The sequence below is a fragment of the Carcharodon carcharias genome, chromosome 23 (genome assembly GCF_017639515.1).
Source record: "Carcharodon carcharias isolate sCarCar2 chromosome 23, sCarCar2.pri, whole genome shotgun sequence".
NCBI classification, from domain to species: Eukaryota; Metazoa; Chordata; class Chondrichthyes; order Lamniformes; family Lamnidae; genus Carcharodon; species Carcharodon carcharias.
In genome coordinates this window covers 2,225,871-2,240,967 of record NC_054489.1, presented here as the reverse complement: position 1 = coordinate 2,240,967, position 15,097 = coordinate 2,225,871, and the positions used below count along the sequence as shown (strand labels likewise).

At 47.1% G+C, this 15,097-nt stretch overlaps 1 protein-coding gene across 1 annotated transcript in view; it reads left to right on the top strand.

Annotated features, from left to right (window-relative positions):
• ramp2 (receptor (G protein-coupled) activity modifying protein 2) overlaps positions 1 to 9,812 on the top strand; it is a 30,422-nt gene extending 20,610 nt beyond the window's left edge. Inside the window, exon 4 of the mRNA XM_041173585.1 lies at positions 8,909 to 9,812. Coding sequence (XP_041029519.1) covers positions 8,909 to 9,173 — 265 coding nt within the window. The 3' untranslated portion in view covers positions 9,174 to 9,812. The remainder of the gene's footprint in view (positions 1 to 8,908) is intronic.
• The last annotated feature ends 5,285 nt before the right edge of the window (positions 9,813 to 15,097 follow it).

The following is a 15,097-nucleotide window of genomic DNA, read 5'->3' as shown; positions in this document are numbered from 1 at the left end:
TCACTGTGTAAATGTACAGAATCACTGTTTATTCAGGGTAAGGGTCACTCACTGTGTAACTGTACAGAGTCACTGTTTATTCAGGGTAAGGGTCAATCACTGTGTAACTGTACAGAGTCATTGTTTATTCAGGGTAAGGTTCACTCACTGCCCAACTGTACAGAGTCATTGTTTATTCAGGGTAAGGGTCACTCACTGACCAACTGGACAGAGTCACTGTTCATTCAGCAGGCTAAGTGTCACACACTGTCTAACTGTACAGAGGCACTAAGATAAAAGCAAAATTCTGCGGATGCTGGAAATCTGAAACAAAAACAAAAATACCTGGAAAAACTCGGCAGGGCTGACAGCATCTGCGGAGGGAAATACAGTTGATGTTTCGAGTCCGAATGACTCTTCATCAGAACTAAGGAAATCGAGAAATGAGATGAAATACAAGCTGGTAGAGGGGGCTGGGACAGGTGGAGCTGGATAGAGGGCCAGTGATAGGCGGAGGCAAAGAAGAGATTGCCAAAGATGCCATAGACAAAAGGACAAAGGGGTGTTGACGGTGGTGATATTATCTAAGGAATGTGCTAATGGGGACATTAAGGGTAGCAAGCAGGACAAGCTAATGGCAGATGTCCCTTGTGGGGGTGGGGTGGGGAGAAGGGATCAAAATGGGCTAAAAGGTGGAGATAAAACAATAGATTGAAATAAATTTAAAAATAGGTGTGAAAAGTAAAATATATATTTTTTAAAATTATAAATTATTGGAAAAAGGGGGATCGGAAAGGGGTTGGGAATGGAGGTGAAATTTCATGATCTGAAATTGTTGAACTCCATATATAGTCCAGACGGCTGTAGAGTGCCTAGTCGGAAGATGAGGTGCTGTTCCTCCAGTTTGCGTTGAGCTTCACTGGAACAATGCAGCAGGCCAAGGACAGACATGTGGGCATGAGAGCAGGGTGGAGTGTTGAAATGGCAAGCGACAGGGAGGTCTGGGTCATGCTTGCGGACAGACCGAAGGTGTTCTGCAAAGCGGTCACCCAGTCTGCATTTGGTCTCTCCAAAGTTGAGGAAACCGCATTGGGAGCAGCGAATGCAGTAGACTAAATTGAGGGAAGTGCTGCTTCACTAGAAATGAGTGTTTGGGCCCTTGGACGGTGAGGAGGGGGGAAGTAAAGGGGCAGGTTTTGCACCTTCTGTGGTTGCATGAGAAGGTGCCATGGGAGGTGGTTGAGATGTAGGGGGTAATGGAGGAGTGGACCAGGGTGTCCCGGAGGGAACGATCCCTGCGGAAAGCCGCCGAGGGGGTGAAGGGAAGATGTGTTTGGTGGTGGCATCATGCTGGAGTTGGCGTAAATGGCAGAGGATGATCCTTTGCACACAGAGGCTGGTGGGGTGATAAGTGAGGACAAGGGAGACTCTATCATGTTTCTGGGAGGGAGAGGAAGGTGTGAGGGCGGATGCGCGGGAGTTGGGCCAGACACAGTTGAGGGCCCTGTCAACCACCATGGGTGGAAAACCTCAGTTAAGGAAGAAGGAGGACATGTCAGAGTTTTGGAAAATGGCATCATCAGAACAGATGCGATGGAGACGAAGGAACTTAGAGAATGGGATGGAGTCCTTACAGGAAGCGGGATGTGAGGAGCTGTAGTTGAGGTAGCTGTGGGAGTTGGTGGTCTTGAAATGAATATTGGTGGACAGTCTATCACCAGAAATTGAAACTGAGAGGTCAAGGAAGGGAAGGGAAGTGTCAGTGATGGACCACGTGAAAATGATGGAGGGGTGGAAATTGGAAGCAAAATTAATACATTTTTCCAGATCCAGACGAGAGCATGAAGCAGCACCGAAGCAGTCATCGTTGTACCGGAGAAAGAGTTGTGGGAGGGGGCCTGAGTAGGACTGGAACAAGGAATGTTCCACATACCCCATAAAGAGACAGGCATAGCTGGGGCCCATGCGGGTACCCATAGCCACACCTTTTATTTGGAGGAAGTGAGAGGAGTTTAAGGAGAAATTGTTCGGTGAGAGAACAAGTTCAGCCAGACGGAGGAGAGTAGTGGTGGATGGGGATTGTTCAGGCCTCTGTTCGAGGAAGAAGATAAGGGCCCTCAGACCATCCTGATGGGGGATGGAGGTGTAGCGGGATTGGACGTCCATGGTGAAGAGGAAGCGGTTGGGGCCAGGGAACTGGAAATTGTTGATATGATGTAGAGTGTCAGAGGAATCACAGATGTAGGTGGGAAGGGACTGGACAAGGGGAGAGAGAATGGAGTCAAGATAACAAGAAATGAGTTCCGTGGGGCAGGAACAGGCTGACACGATCGGTCTACTGTGACAGTCCTGTTTGTGGATTTTAGGTAGGAGGTAGAAGCGGGCCGTCCGAGATTGGGAGACTATGATATTGGAAACTGTGGGAGGAAGATCTCCAGAAGAGATGAGGTCAGTGACAGTCCTGGAAACAATGGCTTGATGTTCAGTGGTGGGGTCATGGTCCAGGGAGAGGTAGGAGGAAGTGTCTGCGAGTTAACGCTCAGCCTCCGCGAGGTAGATGTCAGTGCGCCAGACAACAACAGCACCACCCTTGTCAGCGGGTTTGATAAAGACAGGGTTGGACCTGAGAGAATGGAGTGCGGCAAGTTCAGAAAGAGACAGGTTAGAGTTGGTGACAGGAGCAGAGAAATTGAGATGACTGATGTCACGCCGAGGGATGTCTACCTTAAAGAAGTATTGGTCTTCTCCCTGACAGGATTTCCGCCTGTCTCTTTTGCCTTGTTCACCTTCATTACTTTCCTTTTCTCTTCTGGGTTTAACAAGGTGTTTACTAAAACTCGCTTTTACAGACATATTTCATTTCTTAGTGACTGTCTCCGTCTCCGACTTACCCCACGTGGATTCCAACTGAAGTTTCATTCCTCATGTTTCGAGCCCACTCAGGATTATAGGTATCTCCAGGACATACAACGCTCCTCGGACTGCTGTTCTCATCGCATCCTGAGATCCACACTCAGTGCCATGCGCTGTCATATGAACACACTCGACCTCTCCCTCCAGCAGCACCGCCGTACCCTATTTCTAAGCTGCGCGTGCCCCCAGTTTCATTTTATTCTTTGTCTCATCCGATGCCTCAACAAGAAACTTTGTCTCTTTCTTTCGGGTGCTAAGGAACGCAAGCTGCAACAGCTCATCGACACCAACACCCATCCAGGACCCTCCAACACTGCCCATCCCTCCGTCCCCACCCCATCTTCCAATCCCAGCCCCGGTCGTGTATTCACCAAACCCTCTTACCTTCCCCTCTCTGATGCTGAATGTTCAGTGCTCAGCAAAGGACTCAGTTTCATACCCTTACGCCCTCACCTCAATGAATTTCGGGCATGATGCTGAACTCTTCTTCCGCCGTCTTCGTCTTCGGGCTCACTTCTTTGGGCAGGAGCCCTCTCCCTGTACAATGGATCCTTTTACCCACCTCCAATATTCTCCCTCCACGTGGACCCCTCCCTCTGGATTCTTACTTGCTCTTGATCATTTCATTGAGAACTGTCGGCGTGACATCAGTCGTCTCAATTTCTCTGCTCCTCTCACCAACTCTAACCTGTCTCTTTCTAAGCTTGCCGCATTCCGTTCTCTTAGGTCCAAACCTGCTGACAAAGGTGGTGCTGATGTTGTCTGGCGCACTGACCTCTACCTCGCGGAGGCTAAGCGTCAACTCGCAGACACTTCCTCCTACCTCTTCCTGGACCATGACCCCACCACTGAACATCAAGCCATTGTTTCAGGACTGTCATTGACCTCATCTCCTCTGGGGATCTTCCTCCCACAGCTTCCAACCTCATAATCTCCCAACCTCAGACGGCCCGCTTCTACCTCCTACCCAAAATCCACAAACAGGACTGTCCTGGCAGACCGATCGTGTCAGCCTGTTCCTGCCCCATGGAACTCATTTCTTGCTATCTTGACACCATTCTCTCTCCCCTTGTCCAGTCTCTTCCCACCTACATCCGCGATTCCATTCACGCCCTACATCATATCAACAATTTCCAGTTCCCTGGCCCCAACCGCTTCCTCTTCACCATGGACGTCCAATCCCTCTACACCTCCATCCCCCATTCAGGATGGTCTGAGGGCCTTTAGCTTCTTCCTTGACCAGAGGCCTGAACAATCCCCATCCACCACTACTCTCCTCTGTCTGGCTGAACTTGTTCTCTCACTGAACCAATTTCTCCTTAAACTCCTCTCACTTCCTCCAAATAAAAGGTGTGGCTATGGGTACCCACATGGGCCCCAGCTATGCCTGTCTCTTTATGGGGTATGTGGAACATTCCTTGTTCCAGTCCTACTCAGGCCCCCTCCCACAACTCTTTCTCCGGTACATCGATGACTGCTTCGGTGCTGCTTCATGCTCTCATCTGGATCTGGAAAAATGTATTAATTTTGCTTCCAATCTCCACCCCTCCATCATTTTCACGTGGTCCATCACTGACACTTCCCTTCCCTTCCTTGACCTCTCAGTTTCAATTTCTGGTGATAGACTGTCCACCAATATCCATTACAAGCCTACCGACTCCCTCAGCTACCTCAACTACAGCTCCTCACACCCCGCTTCCTGTAAGGACTCCATCCCATTTTCTCAGTTCCTTCACCTCCGTTGCATCTGTTCCGCTGGTGCCACTTTCCAAAACAGTTCCTCTGACATGTCCTCCTTCTTCCTTAACTGAGGTTTTCCACCCATGGTGGTTGACAGGGCCCTCAACCGTGTCCGGCCCATCTCCTGCGCATCCGCCCTCACGCCTTCTCCTCCCTCCCAGAAACATGATAGGGTCCCCCTTGTCCTCACTTATCACCCCACCAGGCTCCGCATTCAAAGGATCATCCTCCGCCATTTTCGCCAACTCCAGCATGATGCCACCACCAAAAACATCTTCCCTTCACCCACTCAGAGGCTTTCCACAGGGATCGTTCCCTCTGGGACACTCTGGTCCACTCCTCCATCACCCCCTACACCTCAACCCCCTCCCACGGTACCTTCCCATGCAACCACAGAAGGTGCAACACCTGCCCCTTTACTTCCCCCCTCCTCACCGTCCAAGGGCCCAAACACTCATTTCAAGTGAAGCAGCATTTCACTTGCACTTCCCTCAATTTAGTCTACTGCATTCGCTGCTCCCAATGCGGTCTCCTCTACATTGGAGAGACCAAACGCAGACTGGGTGACCGCTTTGCAGAACACCTTCGGTCTGTCCGCAAGCATTACCCAGGCCTCGCTGTCGCTTGCCATTTCAACACTCCACCCTGCTCTCATGCCCACATGTCCGTCCTTGGCTTGCTGCATTGTTCCAGTGAAGCTTAATGCAAACTGGAGGAACAGCACCTCATCTTCCGACTGGGCACTTTACAGCCTTCCGGATTTAATATGGAGTTCAACAATTTCAGATCATGAACTCTCTCTTCCATTCCCACCCCTTTCCGATCCCCCCTTTTAAATTGATAATTTTTAAAAATATATGTTTTTCTTTTCCCACCTATTTTTTAATTTATTTCAATCTATTGTTTTATCTCCACCTTTTAGCCCATTTCGATCCCTTCTCCCCACCCCACCCCCACAAGGGACATCTGCCACTTGCTTGTCCTGCTTGCTACCCTTAATGTCCCCATTAACACATTCCTTAGATAATATCACCACTGTCAAAACCCCTTTGTCCTTTTGTCTATGGCATTTTTGGCAATCTCTTCTTTGCCTCCGACTTTCATTGGCCCTCTATCCAGCTCAACCTGTCCCACCCCTCTCTACCAGCTTATATTTCATCTCATTTCTCGATTTCCTTAGTTCTGATGAAGAGTCATTCGGACTTGAAAAGTCAACTGTATTTCCCTCCGCAGATGCTGTCAGACCTGCTGAGTTTTTCCAGGTATTTTTGTTTTTGTACAGAGTCACTGTTTATTCAGGGTATGGGTCACTCACTGTCTAACTGTACAGAATCACTGTTTATTCAGGGTAAGGGTCACTCACTGTGTAACTGTACAGAGTCACTGTTTATTCAGGGTAAGGGTCACTCACTGTCTAACTGTACAGAGTCAATGTTTCTTCAGGGTAAGGGTCAATCACTGTGTAATTGTACAGAGTCACTGTTTATTCAGGGTAAGGGTCACTCACTGTGTAACTGTACAGCGTCACTGTTTATTCAGGGTAAGGATCACTCACTGTGTAACTGTACAGAGTCACTATTTATTCAGGGTAAGGGTCACTCACTGTGTAACTGTACAGAGTCACTGTTTATTCAGGGTAAGGGTCACTCACTGTCTAACTGTACAGAGTCAATGTTTCTTCAGGGTAAGGGTCAATCACTGTGTAATTGTACAGAGTCACTGTTTATTCAGGGTAAGGGTCACTCACTGTCTAACTGTACAGAATCACTGTTTATTCAGGGTAAGGGCCACTCACTGTGTAACTGTACAGAATCACTGTTTATTCAGGGTAAGGGTCACTCACTGTCTAACTGTACAGAATCACTGTTTATTCAGGGTAAGGGTCACTCACTGTCTAACTGTACAGAGTCACTGTTTATTCAGGGTAAGGGTCACTCACTGTCTAACTGTACAGAGTCACTGTTTATTCAGGGTAAGGGTCACTCACTGTGTAACTGTACAGAGTTACTGTTTATTCAGGGTAAGGATCACTCACTGTGTAACTGTACAGAGTTACTGTTTATTCAGGGTAAGGATCACTCACTGTGTAACTGTACTGAGTCACTGTTTATTCAGGGTAAGGGTCACTCACTGTGTAACTGTACAGCGTCACTGTTTATTCAGGGTAAGGATCACTCACTGTGTAACTGTACAGAGTCACTGTTTATTCAGGGTAACGGTCACTCACTGTGTAACTGTACAGAGTCACTGTTTATTCAGGGTGAGGGTCACTCACTGTCTAACTGTGCAGAGTCACTGTTTATTCAGGGTAAGGATCACTCACTGTGTAACTGTACAGAGTCACTGTTTATTCAGGGTAAGGGTCACTCACTGTGTAACTGTACAGAGTCACTGTTTATTCAGGGTAAGGGTCACTCACTGTCTAACTGTTCAGAGTCACTGTTTATTCAGGGTAAGGATCACTCACTGTGTAACTGTACAGAGTCACTGTTTATTCAGGGTAAGGATCACTCACTGTGTAACTGTACAGAGTCACTGTTTATTCAGGGTAAGGGTCACTCACTGTGTAACTGTACAGAGTCACTGTTTATTCAGGGTAAGGGTCACTCACTGTGTAACTGTACAGAGTCACTGTTTATTCAGGGTAAGGATCACTCACTGTGTAACTGTACAGAGTTACTGTTTATTCAGGGTAAGGGTCACTCACTGTGTAACTGTACAGAGTCACTGTTTATTCAGGGTAAGGGTCACTCACTGTGTAACTGTGCAGAGTCACTGTTTATTGAGGGTAAGGGTCACTCACTGTGTAACTGTACAGCGTCACTGTTTATTCAGGGTAAGGGTCACTCACTGTGTAACTGTACAGAGTCACTGTTTATTCAGGGTAAGGGTCACTCACTGTCTAACTGTACAGCGTCACTGTTTATTCAGGGTAAGGGTCACTCACTGTGTAACTGTACAGAGTCACTGTTTATTCAGGGTAAGGATCACTCACTGTGTAACTGTACAGAGTTACTGTTTATTCAGGGTAAGGGTCACTCACTGTGTAACTGTACAGAGTCACTGTTTATTCAGGGTAAGGGTCACTCACTGTGTAACTGTGCAGAGTCACTGTTTATTGAGGGTAAGGGTCACTCACTGTGTAACTGTACAGCGTCACTGTTTATTCAGGGTAAGGGTCACTCACTGTGTAACTGTACAGAGTCACTGTTTATTCAGGGTAAGGGTCACTCACTGTCTAACTGTACAGCGTCACTGTTTATTCAGGGTAAGGGTCACTCACTGTGTAACTGTACAGAGTTACTGTTTATTCAGGGTAAGAGTCACTCACTGTGTAACTGTACAGAGTCACTGTTTATTCAGGGTAAGGATCACTCACTGTCTAACTGTACAAAGTCACTGTTTATTCAGGGTAAGGGTCACTCACTATCTAACTGTACAGAGTCACTGTTTATCCAGGGTAAGGATCACTCACTGTGTAACTGTACAGAGTCACTGTTTATTCAGGGTAAGGGTCACTCACTGTGTAACTGTACAGAGTCACTGTTTATTCAGGGTAAGGGTCACTCATTGTCTAACTGTACAGAGTCACTGTTTATTCAGGGTAAGGATCACTCACTGTGTAACTGTACAGAGTCATTGTTTATTCAGGGTAAGGGTCACTCACTGTGTAACTGTACAGAGTCACTGTTTATTCAGGGTAAGGGTCACTCACTGTCTAACTGTACAGAGTCACTGTTTATTCAGGGTAAGGATCACTCACTGTGTAACTGTACAGAGTCACTGTTTATTCAGGGTAAGGGTCACTCACTGTGTAACTGTACAGAGTCACTGTTTATTCAGGGTAAGGATCACTCACTGTGTAACTGTACAGAGTCACTGTTTATTCAGGGTAAGGATCACTCACTGTGTAACTGTACAGAGTCACTGTTTATTCAGGGTAAGGGTCACTCACTGTCTAACTGTACAGAGTCACTGTTTATTCAGGGTAAGGATCACTCACTGTGTAACTGTACAGAGTCACTGTTTATTCAGGGTAAGGATCACTCACTGTGTAACTGTACAGAGTCACTGTTTATTCAGGGTAAGGGTCATCACTGTGTAACTGTACAGAGTCACTGTTTATTCAGGGTAAGGGTCACTCACTGTGTAACTGTACAGAGTCACTGTTTATTCAGGGTAAGGGTCTCTCACTGTGTAACTGTACAGAGTTACTGTTTATTCAGGGTAAGGGTCATCACTGTGTAACTATGCACTAACCTGCTCTTTTTTTCAGCCTTTACAGTAACCTGACTGATTGCTCGGAAAGGGTAATGGAGCTTTGCAATTCCTATTGGCCAAATGCAGTTGGTGAACATTTATTAATTCTGATGCATACTCGGTACTTTAAGGATTGCAACATGGTGGAGAACCGAACTCTGATTGACCCTCCCGAAAACATTGTGCTGGGGCTGATCATCGCTCCAATCTGTATCATTCCTATCATGGTGGCACTGGTGGTCTGGTGCAGCAAGAACACTGAAGCCAACACCAAAAAATAAAGCAGCCCATTCGTTCCATCCATTTTTATAATTCCTTTTATCCACCCTGAACTCCTCTTATCACATCTCTTTTTTCAGTTCAACGTCAAATCTGTTCATATTTCTCATTATTCCTCCCTGGATCTATGCTGCTTCCTGCTCTGCTACACTGCTCAGTTTTTGCACTTTCCCTCCATCTCCTCAAACTCTCTGAATCCTTCGGCACGTTTAACCACACCCTCCTCTCCAAGAACTCGCCGCCGTTCAGCATCTGAATGGGTCCTGCCCTCGGCTGCTTCCACTGTTATGTATCCAGTCGTAAGCAGAGAAAATGATGTAGTGGCTTCTCTTTCACTCCCACAGCATTACAGCTGGCAGCAGGTCACCATCCACATTTATACTGTCAACATCCAGCTTGATTTCACCATCACCTCACTCAACCTCTCCACTGCCTTGGAGTTGTCACACTTATATTCCAATCTCTGTTCTTGAATGAGCTACAATTTCCTCCAATTGCTAAGACACCTACTTTCACCACAACACATTCACCACAACCACCACCACCACCACAACCACAACCACCACCACCACCACCACAACCACCACAACCACAACTACCACAACCACCACTAACACAACCACAACCACAACCACATCTACCACCACCACAACCACAACCAACACAACACAACTACCACAACCACAACCACAACCACCACCACAACCACAACCACATCTACCACCACCACAACCACAACCACCACTACCACCACAACCAACGCAACCACAACCACCACCACCACTACCACCACAACCACCGCAACCACAACCACCACTACCACCACAACCACCGCAACCACAACCACCACCACCACAACTACCACAACCACCACTAACACAACCACAACCACATCTACCACCACCACAACCACAACCAACACAACACAACTACCACAACCACAACCACCACCACCACCACCACCACCACAACCACAACCACCACTACCACCACAACCACAACCACCACTACCACCACAACCACCGCAACACAACCACCACAACCATCACCACCACCACAAACACAACCACAACCACCACAACCACCACCACAACCACAACCACCACCACCACCACCACAACCACAACCACCACCACCACCACAACCGCAACCACAACCACAACCACCACCACAACCATCACCACAACTACAACCACTACAACCACAACCACCACAACCATCACCACCACCACAAGCACAACCACAACCACCACAACCACCACCACAACCACAACCACCACCACCACCACCACAACCACAACCATCACCACCACCACAAGCACAACCACAACCACCACAACCACCACCACCACCACCACAACCACAACCACAACCACAACCACCACCACAACCATCACCACAACTGCAACCACTACAACCACAACCACCACAACCACAACCACCACAACCACCACAACCATCACCACAACCACCACTGAGGCTGCCTCAGTGCATCTGCTGCTGAAACTCTCTTCCAGGCCTTGTTCTGTCCAGATTTGAATATTCAAATGCACCCCCACTGGTTTCTCATCTTTCACATTCCATAAGCTTGAAGTCATCCAACTTTGCCAACTTACACCAAATCCCATTCACCAGCACCCCAGTCTTTGCTGATTTATACCACTGTATTGGATTTCTGACCCCCAATACTTCAATTTTAAAATTCTCACCTTTGTGTTTAAATCTCTCCAAGGCCTTACCCTTCCTTATCTCTGTTACCTCTTCCAGCCTCACTACTTGCCCCCATACAAAAATTCTTTGTTTGTCAGACTGGCCTCTTGTCCATCCCCCATCCCTGCACCCGTGCCTTCAACCATCTGGAAAACTCTCCTTAAACTAATTTGCCTCTCAATCTCTCTCGCCTTTTTAATGATCCTCCTCTTTGATCAAGCAGCTTGTCACCTTTCCTAATGTGTCTTTCCTTAGATCTTTGTCCCTGTTCCCTTTATGACTCTGTAGCACCTTAGGTTTTTCTCTATTAAAGACTCCATATAAATTCATTGTATCATTGTGAACCTCTGGATAAATGAAACCTTATTCTTGTTGCAATCTCCTGTCATGATTTCATGAAAAAGAATTGGTTCAATCAGCAGTAGATCTGAGGCTCTGTCTGAACAGAATAAATGGAAACTTTCCCTCAAACTCTCATCTATTTATTTCCTTATTGTCTCTAATGAGGGTTTGGATAAGGCCCTGATGCTGCAGCACATGGTGTGGAAGATGCTGAGTGTGGGTCTGGCAGGAACTCAACATATCAGTCAGAGTTTCCAGCCCTGTAGATATGATGTATGTATGTAGAGTATACCTGTAGGTATGGTGTATGTATGTAGCATATACCTGTAGGTATAGCATATGTGCTAGACTACAGCTGAAAATTGCAGTATATGGTATGTACACTGGGATCAGGTTGGACAGTGCCATTCGAGAGTTGATGTGAGACGAGGAGAGAGTGGGTGGATGTTTAGAAAAGCCAGAAAATTGGGTATTCCTCAGGCCCTTTGACACCAGGAAGCAGCCAGTGAGTGGAGAGTGGGAAGGAAAGATTGGAAAGACTGCAGAGTTCTGGGGAAGATTGGAGACCTCATGAGGAAATGAGAAAAACCAGGGGAGTGGTCAGAAGTGTTCAGGTGAATGAAAGGGCTGGGGGTGATTGGAAGGGTTGAGCTAAATGGGCGACTGCAGACATGTTGAGAAAGACAAAGAAAGGTAGTTGACTCCTGTTGCAGTCACATAGGATTTAATTTGTGACTTTGCTAAGAGCCATTTCAGTACCAAGGCAGGGTTAGAAACCTGTTTGGAAGGATTCAGACATGGAGTTCTGAGAAAGGTGGGAAGAGATCTATGAGGTGACAACATGTTCATGGACTTTGGAGGTTAAAGGAGGGTTGAAGTTGAGATGGTAGTTTGCAGGATCAGTGGGGTCAAGGGTAAAAGGCTCTGTCAGCCATGGCTCAGTGCAAAGCTGAATCTCAGGATTCAGGGTTCAAGTCCCACTCCCATGTTTCAGCACAAAAGTCAAGGCTGGAATTCCAGTGCAGTGCTGAGAGAGCACCGCACTGTCAGAGGGACTGTCTTTCAGATGAGATGTTAAACTGAGGTTCCAGCTCCTTGCTGACACACACTCTGCTCAGACACACTGTGCTGTTCTGGTTGGAAGATTAGCAATCTCAGGAACTCTGACAAAGGAATATACATCCTTTGTCATCCCTTGTCAAAGCCAAAGTGGGGAGCTGAGAGTCATGTAACATGACCCCGTCCTCCCCCACCCACCCACCTAGCTGGAAGCACCATTTATACTGACTTGCAGTACTTCACGTCAGTCTGCTATTTACCATCCACCAAGCAGCAACATAAAAAAGGGGCTCTGTCCCTGGCCCCCATCTATACTGCTTCTACTGGAACATCTGAACTTCTATACTATCACTTAGAAGACTAATTCATCTCTGTGTTCTTATCTCATCTCTACTGAAAAAGTTAATAATCCAGCATCAGTTTTCAACCTGCTGACCTCTGTGAAGGAATACACCATTAGACTTTGATTCTGGACTTTGGGCTCACGTGAAATAATAATTCTTTGCTCTGTGGTCTTAGCCTGTAAAATCTTTCTTTCTCTATCCCTTGTTTATTATATGAATGCATATCGACAACTCCCTCCTGCGTTTTGAATGTATACAGATAAACTAACCCTCTGCATTTACCCTATATCGAGTTTTCTGTGGTGTTATTAATAGAAATTGGATCATACCAAAACTGAGGAGTTGGGAAATACACCACCGCTTATAAAGGGAGAAATCAAAATCAAAACATCTTTCTGTTTACGGACGGCTGATGAGAGGAGAAACCAGGGCTGTTTAAATTAAACTCCCTCCTGTCCATACAGAAATTGGGGGCACATCCAGGATAATCCATGTGAATTTTACCAGAGTCCAAGTTAAGAGATGAGCTAAATCTAAGGCTAAAAGGAAAATTCAGCAGCTGGAACAAGTTTTAAAGCACAAGTAATTTACCACAGCAAATTCCTTTTCCCTAACACTAAGAAAATAGCAACTTTTGAGGCCCAGATGTAGGTCAAACAAGGGAATTTGAACAGTGAATCATTGTCGGCCCTTAGCACAGAACAACTGAAAGCTGTAGCTAAGGAGGTACAGCTAAAAGTGCCCAGCAAAGTGAAGAGGGGTGAATTGATCCAGTTGTTGGCGGGGGGTACATTTGGATGTCATGTTACTGGTACAGCAGTTAGATGTGGAGCTCAGCCATGATTCTGAATCCAATCCCCCAGCCCAATTTCAAGCTGGAAATGTTCGGAACACAGCTAGGATTTCAGGAGAGGGGAAGAAAAACACGAACAAGGGAACAGGAGAGGGAAACAATGTAAGAAAAGGAAGCTCAGGAAACCGAGAGAGAGAAAGAAACAAGAAAGTGAAAGGGAATTCCAGCTCTGAAAATTGGAAATGGAGCTAGCAGCTCAAGGAGATCGAAAGACCAGACAGCTGGGGCCTGCCAGGGAAAATCTCTCTCTACCTGGTAGCACTCCCTATCTCTCTAACCTGGAACTACTCTCAGAAGCCCTCAGGTATGCGAGATTCATTCCCAAATTTGAAGAGAGTGATGTGGTCATCTTTTGCCACTTTTGAGAAAATAGCAAAGAAGCTAAAATGGCCATTGGATACCTGGACATTTTGAATTCAAGATCAGCTGTCAGGGAGACCCCAAGAGGTCTCCTCCATGTTGACTCCTGATGTGTCCATGAATTATGAGCAGACCAAGGCTGCCATCCTAAGTACCTACAAGTTAGTCCCAAAGGCACACCACCAGCAATTCCTGAATGATTGTAAGAAGCCAACACAGGCCTACATTGAGTTTCAACGGCTGAAGCAAATCACATTTGACCGATGGATCAGATCCTTAAGAATCCCACGCACCTATGAGGGGAAGTTGGTATTGTTGGAGGAATTTAAAAATTGCCTACCCTCCAACCTTCGAATGCACTTGGAGCAGCAGAGGATCCAGCAGACAGATGTGATCTCTACCCATAGACCTGGAAACTCAGGCAGACTCTTTCTAAGCCATTCCCATAAGCATTTGTAAGAGAACCAGGGTGATCTAGATAGAAAAGACCCCCACCTGGAAAAGAAAATGCAAAGGAGAGTGCAAAAAGGCCCCCTGCAGCCTGAAAGAAGAACCCCCGGAGACCGGTGTGTTCTCACTGCAATAAAATAGGCCATTCCAGGCCTGAGCACTGGAGATTGCGAGTGAAGCCTGTTGGTCTAATCGGGCTCCACATGAGTTGTGCCCCGAATGACACCCACCCACCCCCACCTCCCGCCCCCACCCACCCACCATGGGTGGTGCAGTAGAGCAGGCAGAATCTCTCACTACTGAAACTTACCCTTTGGAGGTCACAGCACTGTGTGTTACTGAGCCAGACAAACCCCCAAGAGCTTCTGGAGCTTCGCCCTTTCAGGAACAGTGTCCCCCTACCCGTCCCAAGTCTGTTGTACTGCTCCAGGACACAGGGGCCACTCAGAACTTACTGTTGGAGGGAAACTTAAACCTACCCCCCCGCCCCACCCGAGTGCTCCCTGAAGACCAAAGCCCTGATGAGTGGAGTGGGAGGAGGATCTGTATTTGCCCCCTTCCCCCTCTCCATAAGGTCCGCCTAGAGTGTGACCTTGTTTCAGGCCCTGTTACAGTCGGGATTTCCCCTGTCCCCTAACTAGCAGAATCGATTTCTTCCTTTGGACGAATTTGGCTGCAGCAAGGTGTTAGTCAGCGAAGGAAAAGAGGCCCAAAAAGGTGAAATAGCCCCCATAAACATTAGGCGTTGGCTGCCTGAATGTCACAAGGCTGAAGCCAGGCCAGTAAAGTTAAAAGAGGCCCAAGAAAG